This window comes from Ictalurus furcatus, chromosome 3 (assembly GCF_023375685.1).
Source record: "Ictalurus furcatus strain D&B chromosome 3, Billie_1.0, whole genome shotgun sequence".
NCBI lineage: Eukaryota > Metazoa > Chordata > Actinopteri > Siluriformes > Ictaluridae > Ictalurus > Ictalurus furcatus.
In genome coordinates, this window is record NC_071257.1 from 25,491,181 (window position 1) to 25,504,073 (window position 12,893).

A 12,893-nucleotide genomic window follows, 5' to 3' on the forward strand; every position below is an offset into this window, starting at 1 on the left:
AATGGCAAAATATGAAGATTTTAATTTCTTAACAACTACTCACCGGTCAGAAATTGATCAAGAATTAAACAAATGTCCTCCTGAGACCTCCTGTGCCACCATTTACTCATTTACTTTTGCTGTTTGGAAGAAAAATCTAGAAAGAGGGATATTCATGTATGGAGTCTTCTACACCAAGGTAAAATCATGATAATGATTCAAATGTTTAACACAGGTCTGGGTGTACAAAATTGAAAATAACATATAAAAAATAAAGAGCAAGTTTACCCCCAAGGCTTAAACATTTAAGGAAATCAAAGGGAAAGGCTACCCCATACTAAGCTACTTCATCTGTTTGTTTAATTCTTGCTAATTTACTGAATAATGATATGTTTTTTGCCCAGCAGTGTATAAGAATAGAAAAATCTGAAAGTGTGCGAGTGTGTTTAGGGTACTGAGGCTAAACACAGTGTTTTGTCAAATACTCCCCAGTGGTGCAACAGAAAGAAATTCACAGTATCAGGGAGAAATGTTTAATCCTGACAACACTACAGCCAAGCAAGGCCGGGAGTCCAGACGAGCAAAACTAGCTGTGTTCTCAGACTGAATTCCTCTCCTGTCAATCAGAGCGACATCGACCAATCCAATTGTAGGCATCGGTGATCTCACGTACACAAAAAAAGGGCGGTCAGCGTCCGCTCCACGGATGTAAAGCTGCCCTGTGAGGAGCCGTTCGAATGGATGTTCACGTGAGAAGAACATCAAAGAAGCTTCACATGTTTCAAATGAAGAATGAGTGATAGAGAACTCTAGGAGCTTGCAATCGAGAATTGGCAATGACTAAATGTAGGATTTAAAAATGAAAAAAACCTTCTCCCTCACAACACACACACACAACATGATGCCTTCAGTCTGCCAAGTCAGCAGAGTTGCACATGATTACTGAAGTGTCACAGTGACCCTGTGACATTATAAATCCTTATGTGTGTGTGTTTGAATTAGCTATTGTTAAGCAGAGCAGTCTGTGTGTGTGTGTGTGTGTGTGTGTGTGTGTGTGTGTTTAAGGCTATGCTAAAACGTCTAAATGTGTGAACATGAAACCCACAGGCTATTTGGTAAGAGAGAACAGCTGTGCTACTGTGTGCAAGGTGGTTAGATGATCCACCGCAGAGTTCGTTCGTGTTTTTTCTCTCTCTCTCTCTCTCTCTCTCTCTCTCTCTCTCTCTCTCTCTCGCGCGCGCGCTCTCACTCGCTCTCACACACACACGGCACAGTTGATCGTGCTTGAGATTTACAGCTTTACCACTCAAGTGCACACATGTTCGTATACACAGTAGCGGCACGAGAGATTTCACGGCACTCGGATTTTCATACTACTTTCCTAACGCGAGTGTATCGAGTCATTTCTGAATAAAAGGTACATTTGTTTTTAAATTATGGGATTCATTTTCTAATTAAATATAAAACAAGCAAAAGCATGTGTCCTGAAAATGATATTACACATAAGTAGTTCATTTTTAAACAGCGCCTACTGTGGGGGGTGTTGGGGTGTTCAGTTAACTGTGGAAATGATTACAGTGAGGACACGAGTGCTCTCATCTACTCGTCTGTCCACATTTATAGCATGGAGGAGGAACTGGGACTAATGTTCAAACACGACAAAGCGAAAAGCCCTTAAAGTCAGCACACTGTAGCAGACGACCTGATCACACGACTGTTATAGATCACACAGCCACATTGACAAAGTACAGAGCGAGTGAGCGTGGCCTGACTACACAAACAGGCTGATAAAGAAAACATGGCTTCTAAAAGAGGAGAGACAGCCAGCAGTGTAGCAGGGACGCTGTCAGACAGAGCTGTACTGTTTGGCAAAAAAAAAAAAAAGGTCAGGATTTAGTGGGAGACATACTTTAAACAACTTGAAGTGACAGTCAAGCTTGGAGAATACTTGAATAACTTTACTTGCGTTTGTTTTTTTCAGGTGGAATCACAGACAGTCTAAATTACTTTTTTTTAAATTGGGAAAACAACAAATAAAAATGTAAAAATTTTTGGAAAATAAATGGTTCAATATATAAAGTTTGCTCTTTCTCCGACACATGAATGTAGAAGATACAAAATAAACGTTAAAGACAAATATTATAAAAGAATTAACAGGTGACTTGGACTAAGACGGTACTGTAATGTATTTTGAGTTTGATATAATAAATAATATATATGCATAAATATTACATATCATTCCACTCTTCTGTTGTGAGAATCATGCTAAGATTTAGTCACACAACAAAGTGCACATTGTAAATCACTATAAGCAGAACTGAAGTAGAAAAATGTTTAAGTTAGTTTAAGATGAGATCACTTTCCTGTAAGACACTTCCATATCACATGACTCCCCTACAAGGACACTGCTTTCTGTATAGCTCTGAACACTCTGCTATTTTAGCCACATGTTGTTGAATTCCAAAAAAGGAACAAGTGATGGAAAAGAAAGATGGAAAGGAATGAGAATTCTTTTCAGGCCATCCCCGGATGCAGCACATTAGCCTCAGGCTGAAGAATGTGAATCACATCCAGGACTGTGTTAATAGTTTCCTTGATATGACACATGGAGTGTTATGGAGGAGCTCTCTCCGAGATGACGCAGGTTCTGGCCCATGAGCTGAGCTCTGATCACCTGGCCAAGCCAAACTCTTTCCCACTGAATCAATCACTCAAGTTACTGAGTACAAACAATCCTCCCTACCAGCTACACCTGCAGGATGGGTGTGTGCACCTGGGAGACAGACAGCCTGTGTTCTGCCGCCTGAGAATGCTTGCCTAGAAGTGTCTGTGCATGCCATTACCAAAGTGCAAGCTGGGTTTTATTTTTAATATATACACAAGAGATACACAAGGTGCATTAATAACTGTCAAAATAAGACATATGTTGAGTAGAGAGCAGGACAAACAGTGCAGAGAAGGTGGTTCCTGTAGCTGAGAAGCCCAGATGTAGAGGGACGGAAGGTTCTGGTGGTTTACAGTGTAGAGGGACAGTAGGCTTCTGTGAATAGATATGGGGACCATAGGCTTCCATAACATTCTTGTTATGTGACAGTATGATCTGGGGGATAACTATGGAGGTTGATGGCAGGCTCAAGCTCTGTTCTGGTGGGTAGCCATGTAGGGGGACAAAAGTTTTTGTGGTTAATATTATAGTGATTATAGTAATATTATAAAGCTCTGGTGTGTAACGGTGTAGAAGGATGGCAGGCTCTGGTGAGTAAGGATGTAGAGGGATGGTAAGCTCTGGTGGGTAAGGATGTAGAGGGATATTAAGCTCTGGTGGGTAAGGCTGTAGAGGGATGGTAAGCTCTGGTGGGTAAGGATGTAGAGGGATGGTAAGCTCTGGTGGGTAAGGATGTAGAGGGATGGTAAGCTCTGGTGGGTAAGGCTGTAGAGGGATGGTAAGCTCTGTTGGGTAAGGATGTAGAGGGATATTAAGCTCTGGTGGGTAAGGCTGTGGAGGGATGGTAAGCTCTGGTGGGTAAGGCTGTAGAGGGATGGTAAGCTCTGGTGGGTAAGGATGTAGAGGGATGGTAAGCTCTGGTGGGTAAGGATGTAGAGGGATGGTAAGCTCTGGTGGGTAAGGCTGTAGAGGGATGGTAAGCTCTGGTGGGTAAGGATGTAGAGTGATGGTAAGCCCTGGTGGGTAAGGATGTAGAGAGATGGTAGGCTCTAGTGTGTGTATGGGAACTGTGTATGGGAACAAAAAGCTATGGAGGGTAAGAATGTAGAGCAGTGGTTGGCTCTGGTAGGTAACAGTGTAGGGATGATAGGCTCTAGTGGGTAACAGTGTACTGGTATGGTGGATGGTGATGGGTAAAAATATAGAGGGAAGGCAAGATATCCATGCTGGGGGCAAAGAGCTATGGTGGATAATGAATGGTGTAGAGCACAGGTTCCAAACCCTAAAAAGGTACAGTTTTCTCTCCACTAACACACCTGATACAACTATTCAGCGGTCATTCCTGAGTTGAATTGGGTGTGATAGAGAAGAAAAAACATTCAAATGTTCAAGACAGGGGGTACTCCAGGACCAGAGCTGGGAATCTTTGTTGTAGAGGGATGGCAGGCTCTGGTGGTAAAAAATCTAAATTGGTAGCAGTGTAATAGTCTGGTGCATAGCAGTGTGCAGGGAAGGTAAGATATAATGGCTATGGTCAAACATAATTGAGGGATTTCAGCATCTGTGACATTAAGCAGGGAGACCTTAAGCTCTGGTGGGTGTTGTTGAAGGACAGTAAGCTTCAGTCTTGTATCACTGTTCTTACCTTTAGGAGGAAAGTAGGACTTGCTTTCTGCTTTATGGGGCCAGTCCACCACCAGGTGTCCATAGCGACGGAAACTATTGGTGATCTCATCTGTGTGAAGGGGAAAAGTAAAAGGAGAATTTAGGACAAAGCCCATTTGTCAAAAACAAAGTAACGATTGGTTCTTCTGAAGCCATGTCTGGGACGCTGGCATGCGTTAGACCTGTTCTAGCCACTCTGATCAAAGTCCAACATGCGGAATGCATGTTTAATAACAAACTGATTTCTCTGTACGAGACTGTTGGAGAGACTGTAGTATATTAGTATATTAGTATATTATTTATCAGCGTTTACCAGTTCAATATGAGACAGTTTCAACCTTCAGAAAAGACAAAGAAATGCTAGCCACGTATGCAGCTGTGGTTATTGTAACCTGGTTGTAACCTCGGTGATCAATTCCATGAGGAATCGAACTGGAAAGGTGTTCAGAGATGACTGCTGCACTGAAGCTAATAATAGAGATGACCTTGTAGAATCTTGAGAAAGTACACAGTTGTGCATTCACAGGAGCACCTCAGTGGCGATTAGGCACTACAGGCATAGGTGACCCTGATATGGGTGTCAAATCTCTGTCCCTTTTGGTACAGCAGATCTACTTGGGGACAGAGTCGCCAAGGTGTTCTGACCACTAATGAAAAGCAAGGTCTGGCTGCCAGCTTGGGGCCTAGTTGTTAGCATATTTGCTGAATTCTCTGCAAGGTGGAAAGAATTAGCAAGAGACTTTGAAAGGCATATAATAGGTGGGAAAGGGTTGAATGGAAGGAGTCCCATCTCCCTCAGTATTGAGTTAGCTGAATCCAACTATCACAAATACTGTTGCATACAGTCACTTTGTGACTTTGTTGCAGCGTCTCTGCCTACAAGAAGGGATTTAGGTGATTCTTATGTCCCCTGGTGGTGAGGAGGTGTGAATGAGAAACAGCCAGTTCAATTCAATTTTATTTATTTAGCGCTTTTAACAATGGACATCGTCACTGTAATCCCTGAGGTGATAAGAGGAAGAAACCTTGAGAGGAACCAGACTCAAAAGGGGAAAGTTTTTTTCTCATCTGGGTGACACATGATAGTGTAATTATCTAGTTACAAGATCTGTGGACTTTCTTTAAAAAGTAAAAACAGTCATGGTATGCAACTCCCAACCTAGTAACATAATAGCCTCTTTCACTAGTCAATGCTGGTCAGCTGGTTCATATGGGGTTTTCCCCTATGTAGGCACACTAGGTTGAGATTATCCTTCTTTTCCTTGATAAGATAAATTTTGCAGAGCACGTCAGAGAAAAAAACGCCGTAACGACTTCATAACGAATTTGATTTATATACATAAAAAAACAGACATCCTAGAAAGAAAAACAGACAGTCTAATCAGAGTTTAGATTTGACATCTTAAAAGACTGAAGAGTTTCATGAGCGACAAAATTAAGTCTATGTAAAAGCTCTTATCCTCTTTTAACTCGAAGCCTGAATAAATAATTTTCTATCGTTTTCAAAGGGAAAAAATGCCATTTATTTGAGTATCCCAGATGAGTACCGTATTTTACATGGCATAACAGTGGTTTGTATGCCGAATACCTTCATCGATGTCTGGAGGCAGTCCACCAACAAAGACCTTTCTGGAGTAACGCTCCATCCTCTCACCGTTCTGACAGCGAGTAGGGGAGTTCAGCCCTGGAGTTAGAGACTGATCTCCATGAGCATCATCCAAAAAGCCATCCTCGAAAGGAAACAGTGATGAGCGACCTATACACACAGAGAAAGAGAGACAGAAAGAAGGACAGACAGCACAAAAGGGGATGAAAGAATGTGAGAGTAGAAAATAGAGTCAGAAAAAGAGAAGGAGTACATTGGGGTTATTCATCTCATTTGAAGTTAGTTCATTAAAGAAACAAAACGGGAAGAAAAGAGCTATAAAGCGCTAATGTCTTTCCAGAAAAATGCATTAATATAGTGAAATTAAATGACACACACGACCCTGCTGTAGCAGCATGAGATGCCAGTGTGCTGAATTACTTTGGATTCGATTTATTTGCTTTGCATTTAGGACTGCTAGCTTTCAGTCCCTGAACATGACATCAGAGTTCTCAGTGAGCAGGAAAATTACACAGCGGGCTGGGAAACTGGGTTATGCCATGAGTTGATTAACACTGCAGTGCTGGTTAAAAGCACATTTTTATTTTATTTTATTTATTTATTTATTTTTTACACAAATCCAATCTAAGAAAAAAAGCACAGCTAAGAGAGACCTGTCAAAAAATAAAACCAAAGACACACAGACATACAGTGCAGTATGATATAAATTTGGAATGTATATTTATGGCTAAGTTCTTCAAAACGGTTGCGTGATGTAGACTAAACGGCAGACATTTAGCATCACTTTTCCAAGTACTTTAAGCATTTTAGGATGAAAACCAGTCAAGTCAGTGTGCTTTTTCATGGTCAACATAGATGGCCAAGCTTCAACATGTGACTTACTTTTTACATGTGTGTGTGTGTGTGTGTGTGTGTGTGTGTGTGTATATATTATATATATATATATATATATATATATATATATATATATATATATATATATATATAGGTGGGCAATATGGTATTTTCAGTTAGGGCCACACAATGCATCATTTAATCACTAGCCTTTGAAATACTGCAATATGCAAATAATCACTCTATTAAGGATTATAATATAATCACAACATGCTATTGTTTGCCCATATCCTGTAGCCCTAGTTTTGATATTTTGAACATTTACTATAATAAATTTTTTAACAACAGAAAATAAAGCTAATAATCAGTCAATTTGACAAAAGTACTAACAATGGGCCTCACTTATCAAGCTGGATACGAACAGATTTATTTGTGGTCGTAGGAGCATTTACACACACACATACAAAAAAAAGTATATTCAGGAAAATCACATAATTTCAGATAAAAAAAAAAAAAAACACTCATATCCTACTAATTTAAAGAGAACATGCCACAGTAAATCTAGAAATGAAGACAGATAAAACCAGTCATTCAATTAAGAAGAAATGCCACTGGTATAAAGGAGGACATATTGCAACGGCTCAGCGTATAAATCCGCTCCTTCACAACTCTGTTCGACCCAGCACTAAGTGACGTATAAGTGACCGATCTGGCATGTCTTAAGCTGCAATGTGTCACATGATCCCTAGTGTGCTGCAGACTATCCACTTCCTACGACACCCTCCTACTTGTTAAACATGGCATCAGGGAGGGTGCGAGGGATTTCTGGCCCAGGGTGCGCAATGGACTTGTTGTCAACAAATCACCTGGGCAATGTACAGTGCCCTCCACTAATATTGGCACCCTTGGTAAATATGAGCAAAGAAGGCTGTGAAAAATGTATCTTTATTGTTTAACCTTTTGATCTTTTGTTCAAAAATAAATAAACAAATAAATAATTCACAAAAATTCTCTAAACCGGTGTTGTGTTTGCGATTGTTTGATATCCACGAGAGTAGAGTATTTTGTTTTGAACAAAAGATCAAAAGATGACCACATGACCTCGGTTTGACACCTCATCTGGCGCTGTTTTGAGTGGAGGTTATTAGAACAGCAAAGGAGGACTAAACCTGGAATGGAATGTTCTAAAAGTACACATGAGTGTTATGGTCACGAGTCCATAAACTTTTGGCCACATAGTTAAAATTTTTTTTTTTTTTTTATTGGCATCATTTTTTGCCGTTCACTCATCCTTTCAGTTCTGTAAGCATTGCCTTTTCTGGAGTTTAGTGGGCATCGGCAAACACAAATCAACTGTGTAGTGAATGCATCTGGTAGTTTACAGGGGATTGGCATTCATCAATATATGCACGTGAATAAGAAAATCGGTGTTTTCAAAACTTTTTTTTAGCACCGTTTGGCATTTACGCACAACAGTAGTAAAAGATTGATAAAAGAGGCCCATGATTTATCGAGTTGGTATCATATTACTTAGCCTTGTTTGTGTGTGTGTGTGTGTGTGTGTGTGTGTGTGTGTGTGTGTGTGTGTGTGCGTGTGTGTGTGTTGCGGAGGCCATTAGGACTAACCACAAAGCACTTTGTCAAGCATGAAAAACACAATGACTAAGGCAAAAAGTAAGATGATTTTCCAGCAATTTTCTCCTCTTAGAAAGGAAAAACAAAACACAAAACCAGGAAATATAACACTCAAGCCCCATGTTAGGAAACGAACGGTTAAAGTTTCCTTCCCACAAACATGATTATATGTATTGATGATATTGAAATCTATCATCCAGAGAAGGGCATGAATTAATAAGACATCATCCAAAACATAGCAAGATGAGGCAGATACAAAGAGGAGAGAAGAGAAGGCAGAGTGTTACCTCTTCTGCGACCATAACTCCTGGCTGTTCGGGGGGGCACAGAGGGGGGGAGAGAGGAAAACATACAGGGAGTGGGGGGAGGAGAGAAAGAGGGATCAGACAAGGAAAGATGGAGAGAAAGAAAACAGACAGACAGAGAGGAGAGGGAGAGAAACAGAGACATGGGTTTTGTGGGCAGACATTGAGAACAGTCACTAAGGCAACAGTGTGAGAGCACAGGCCCTAACACAACTCTATCGTTTTTGGCTCAGTCTGTCAGTCCACACACACACACACACACACACACACTTCCCACACTTCCCACACACACACACACACACACACACACACACACACTCTTGGGATGAGCTCAGGCTCAGCTTGGCAAAAGTACGGCTGGATAATTATCTATAATTACCTTATAAGCTGAAAAGGTATCTCAGGAATGTTATGAGGAAAGCGCTATCTATCCATTTCCGCATACGTGAGCTCACAGACGCCCACGACTGGCTAGTGGCACTGTGATTGACAGGGGCGAGAGAGAATGCCATGCATCCTATACCGAGAGCATGTTTAATTTTGTTTTCTTATACTCCTGGATGGCTGTGCAAGCATTATATAAAACAAAGCACTATTCCCCCTTATTCACCCTGACCATAGCCCATAATCCATGTTATACCATGTGACTTCATGCATACACTTAACACTGAGTCTACACAAGAAGAAAAAGAGAAAAAAAAAGAGGGAGAAACTATGTTAACCCAAATGCCAACCTGTAATAAAAGGAACAAATTTGCCCTAAACAAAACGTTATTATTATGTACTGAATATTAAATTCCTGATTAATACTAAAAGAATGACTAAACGAACTAAATGCATGGGGCAGGTCATCGTATGCTCACATTAGCAAGCGACAAAGCAACAGGCAGTCATTCATTTCGTATTGTACGCCAATGAGTAACAAATTACAAGCGATACGTGTAACTTGTCAGTTGCCAGTGTGAACGCAGGGTTGGTGATGGTACATGATGCATGTTTTTCTCTGTGAAGAACAGAGACTTCTATAAGGGAGCGATCTAAAACTGAAGCAGCATTCTATTTAGAAGCTATATTTAGCTATAGTTTTACATGAATTAAAAATTAATAAACAATATAATAAAATAAAATAACAAATACTTTTTATTCAAAACAATCTAAACAGCTGGAGACTTGTTTAGTGATGATAACAGGATTTGAGGATTTATTGAGGATTTATTTCTCTCCCAGAAGCTCAGCCTGTCCTATTACATTACTTGGAAGCTACCAAAGTGGAAAGCGGCGATCACACTAGACTTTCAGCATCCGAAATTTCTTCAGACACCGCTGCAAATATGGGCAGCAACCGAATATGACATCACACGCCTGATCCTGTTCCTGTATGCAGCGACACCATAATCTAGGCAACTCATCTTTCAATGTCGATTTGATATTATTTTAAAGCTGTTGTATAAAACGGGACAGTGCGACACCGCTATAATCCTTCTGAAGAAGTCATGCCGTGACGTGTCGTGTCGATCTTCTACTGGCTACACATCTTCACGTGATACGAGTTCGCAGGTCAGGGTTCACCAAACTCCAACTTTGGAACGCAGCGAAATGCCAAACTTCTTTCGCACGAAGCTTGCGTTTCCAGTCTCCAGCATTCGCATGCGTATGAATGGAAGTCAATGGAATGAAAAGTGTAGCGTGACCGCCCCTGAAGTGTGAAGGCTAACACAAGATTCCTCTGAGAGAGATGGACCCATGTGGTACGTGCCTATATTGCTCGACATGGGAGAGAACAAGGTTATCGTTGTCACCCAGAGAGCTATGCTCTCTTGGACTCTAGGCCATGGCTCGAGTTGCTGGTTTGGAACTTGTGTGCTCCTGCCGAACAGGCGAAACCTTACACACGCTCCCACGGGTTGATTTGCATTTCAGAAAATTTTGCAAATTCTGTGAGAATGCCGGTGGTTGAGCCGTTGTGCTCTGGGCTGAGTTGACTCTTTTTGGGTTGCTTGTTGTGTACATGTTTCACACAGTTACACTAAATAGATTTTGGCATTTTCGTCCTGCGTAACTGGGAATAACAAACACAGTTGTACTTAGAGCTGAGACACTAGGTAGTACTTCCTACTATCTAGTAGCATGTTAATAGTGCATAGGTTATTTCTGCACAGGTTCTAAACCCCAGAGCAGCAGAATAGTGTCGATCACATCATCCTGTTAGAGTCGGGTAGGAAGGCTGAATAAATTTCACACTGACTCTTGCATAACAGACCCTCCAATGAGCTAAAGAGTCTCTCAGCATGCTTCTTTATAACACCCTGTCCTCAAAGCAAGGCCTCACCTTGACATCGCCCAATTGTGTGGCATTCTCCCTGCAGGAGGACAATATTTACTCCAGACTGGAGCATCCCACATTTAGGCCTTTTTCATTTAAAATGTCTGTGTGGGTTTAGCTGCTAAGAGCAGACATACGTCGCCTGATGAGAAGAGGTCAGGGAGTCTAGACTGCCTAGCAACAAGAGGAAGACGAGAGAGAGAGTAAGAGATATGTGTCTTGTGAAACAATATTAGCCAAGCCAATGAGTGTGGGAGAGTGGGGGAATGTGGCCCAAAGTTTAAGTGTTTCATAAAGTGGAATTTGCTTTGGGGCAATTGGTAGAAGGTTAAGACAACCGACTGGTGAGCTTATCTCTGTGAGAATAACTGCAGTCGTTATTTAAGAGGACTCATGAGAAAAAGATATCTGTTGAATACCAAGTGCCGAGGTAGATCTTGGCACAGTTTTAACAACGATGACACTGCAAGTCACGGTGTAATTGTAGGAAGGCTCTTTTTGAACACATACTACCTTGAGAGCTCTTGAAATTCTACTTGGCGCACTGATAACTCTTATGGAGGCTGGCAATATCGCACTAGTATTGTGCAACAGTATTCACCCGTTTAATTATTTCCCCCTAACTAGACTATAAAATGGCTTTTTAGCTAATGTATAAATAATCATGACATTAAAATATTAAGATGTAGTTCTTTTTCCTTTTTTTAAAAAAAAAAAAAAAAAAAAAAAATCCAGCACATCATGCCCAGACACTGTCCCATTGCACAGGACCACCGATCGATCTTTGAAGCTTTACCTCAAAAAGTTCATTTAAGGTACACCAACTGCACCTTCCCAGAAGAAAAATACAAACTAATGGTTAAAAATAAATAAATACATTTTAAGAAATAATACAAAATAAGATGTACCCCTGATAGTGCTATCTCACCAATAAAGAAAAGTACTAGGACAGATATTACAAGGTGTTCAGACTTAAAAATGTGTCCCAACTTTATCATTTTAAAAAATTTAAAAAACACATATTACAGGGTGTCCCAAAAGTATCCATACATAGGGTAAATTAACACTTAACAAAATGTCTTCCAAAATGTTTCATACTTGGTGTATAATTCTTTATTGAACTCATTCTCATGGCAGGATCGGGAAGCTCTCGCAAGCTTTCGATAGACTTTAACAGGAAACATGGCGAGCACAACACCCACAATACTGTTACGAAACTTACTAACACATTCTGGAAATTTTTACGGCTGAACTCGGAAGTAGACATCCACGAACATCCACTGACGAAGTCACAACTGACGTGGTGCTGGCAAACACAGTCCCCTATGTATGGAGATCCTTTGGATACCCTGAATTATTGCAATCTTTGTGAGAATATGAGAAACACACTGGAGCGTCCAATATTATCTACAATGTCCTTAAGGGAATGTGCGGCTGCAGGTTTTCATTCTAACCAAGCAGAAACTCATCAGACCATTATAGAAGTAGATTACATGCGAGCTCCTGCTTGAAAGGAATGAAAATCCGCAGCCACACTAACCCTGATTTGACAAGCCTAGGGATAATTTTGCCTGTAAAGTACAGCCCTACATTATAGCAATACATTTAGAAATGACCCACACTGGTCCACAACCAGCGTGTCCGTTAGTCAGTATTCCCTTGGAAATCTTCAGTAAGGGGCCTTCCGAAGGCATGGTGGTGGGAGGAAACGAGTTGGCTCCCTGCTTACCCACTAAACCAGATGGATGCAGCACCAGGCCACAAAAATGTCCTCCATCCACTCTTCCTGACTGAGACATACATGCACACACAATACTAACTGACAGAAAACAGCAGACACCTACTAGGTGCCTCAGGCACCGTCATACATTCCACACCCCA

At 40.9% G+C, this 12,893-nt stretch overlaps 1 protein-coding gene across 8 annotated transcripts in view; it reads right to left on the reverse strand.

Moving 5' to 3' along the window:
• cpeb3 (cytoplasmic polyadenylation element binding protein 3) overlaps window positions 1–12,893 on the reverse strand; it is a 59,586-nt gene that overhangs the window by 12,478 nt on the left and 34,215 nt on the right. For 6 of the 8 annotated variants that reach the window (XM_053621697.1, XM_053621699.1, XM_053621698.1 and 3 more), the window contains 3 exons: window positions 8,672–8,695; window positions 5,898–6,065; window positions 4,290–4,379 (listed from right to left, as the gene is read on the reverse strand). In XM_053621697.1, coding sequence (XP_053477672.1) covers window positions 4,290–4,379; window positions 5,898–6,065; window positions 8,672–8,695 — 282 coding nt within the window. The remainder of the gene's footprint in view (window positions 1–4,289; window positions 4,380–5,897; window positions 6,066–8,671; window positions 8,696–12,893) is intronic. The other 2 variants (XM_053621696.1, XM_053621694.1) reach the window with 1 other exon arrangement.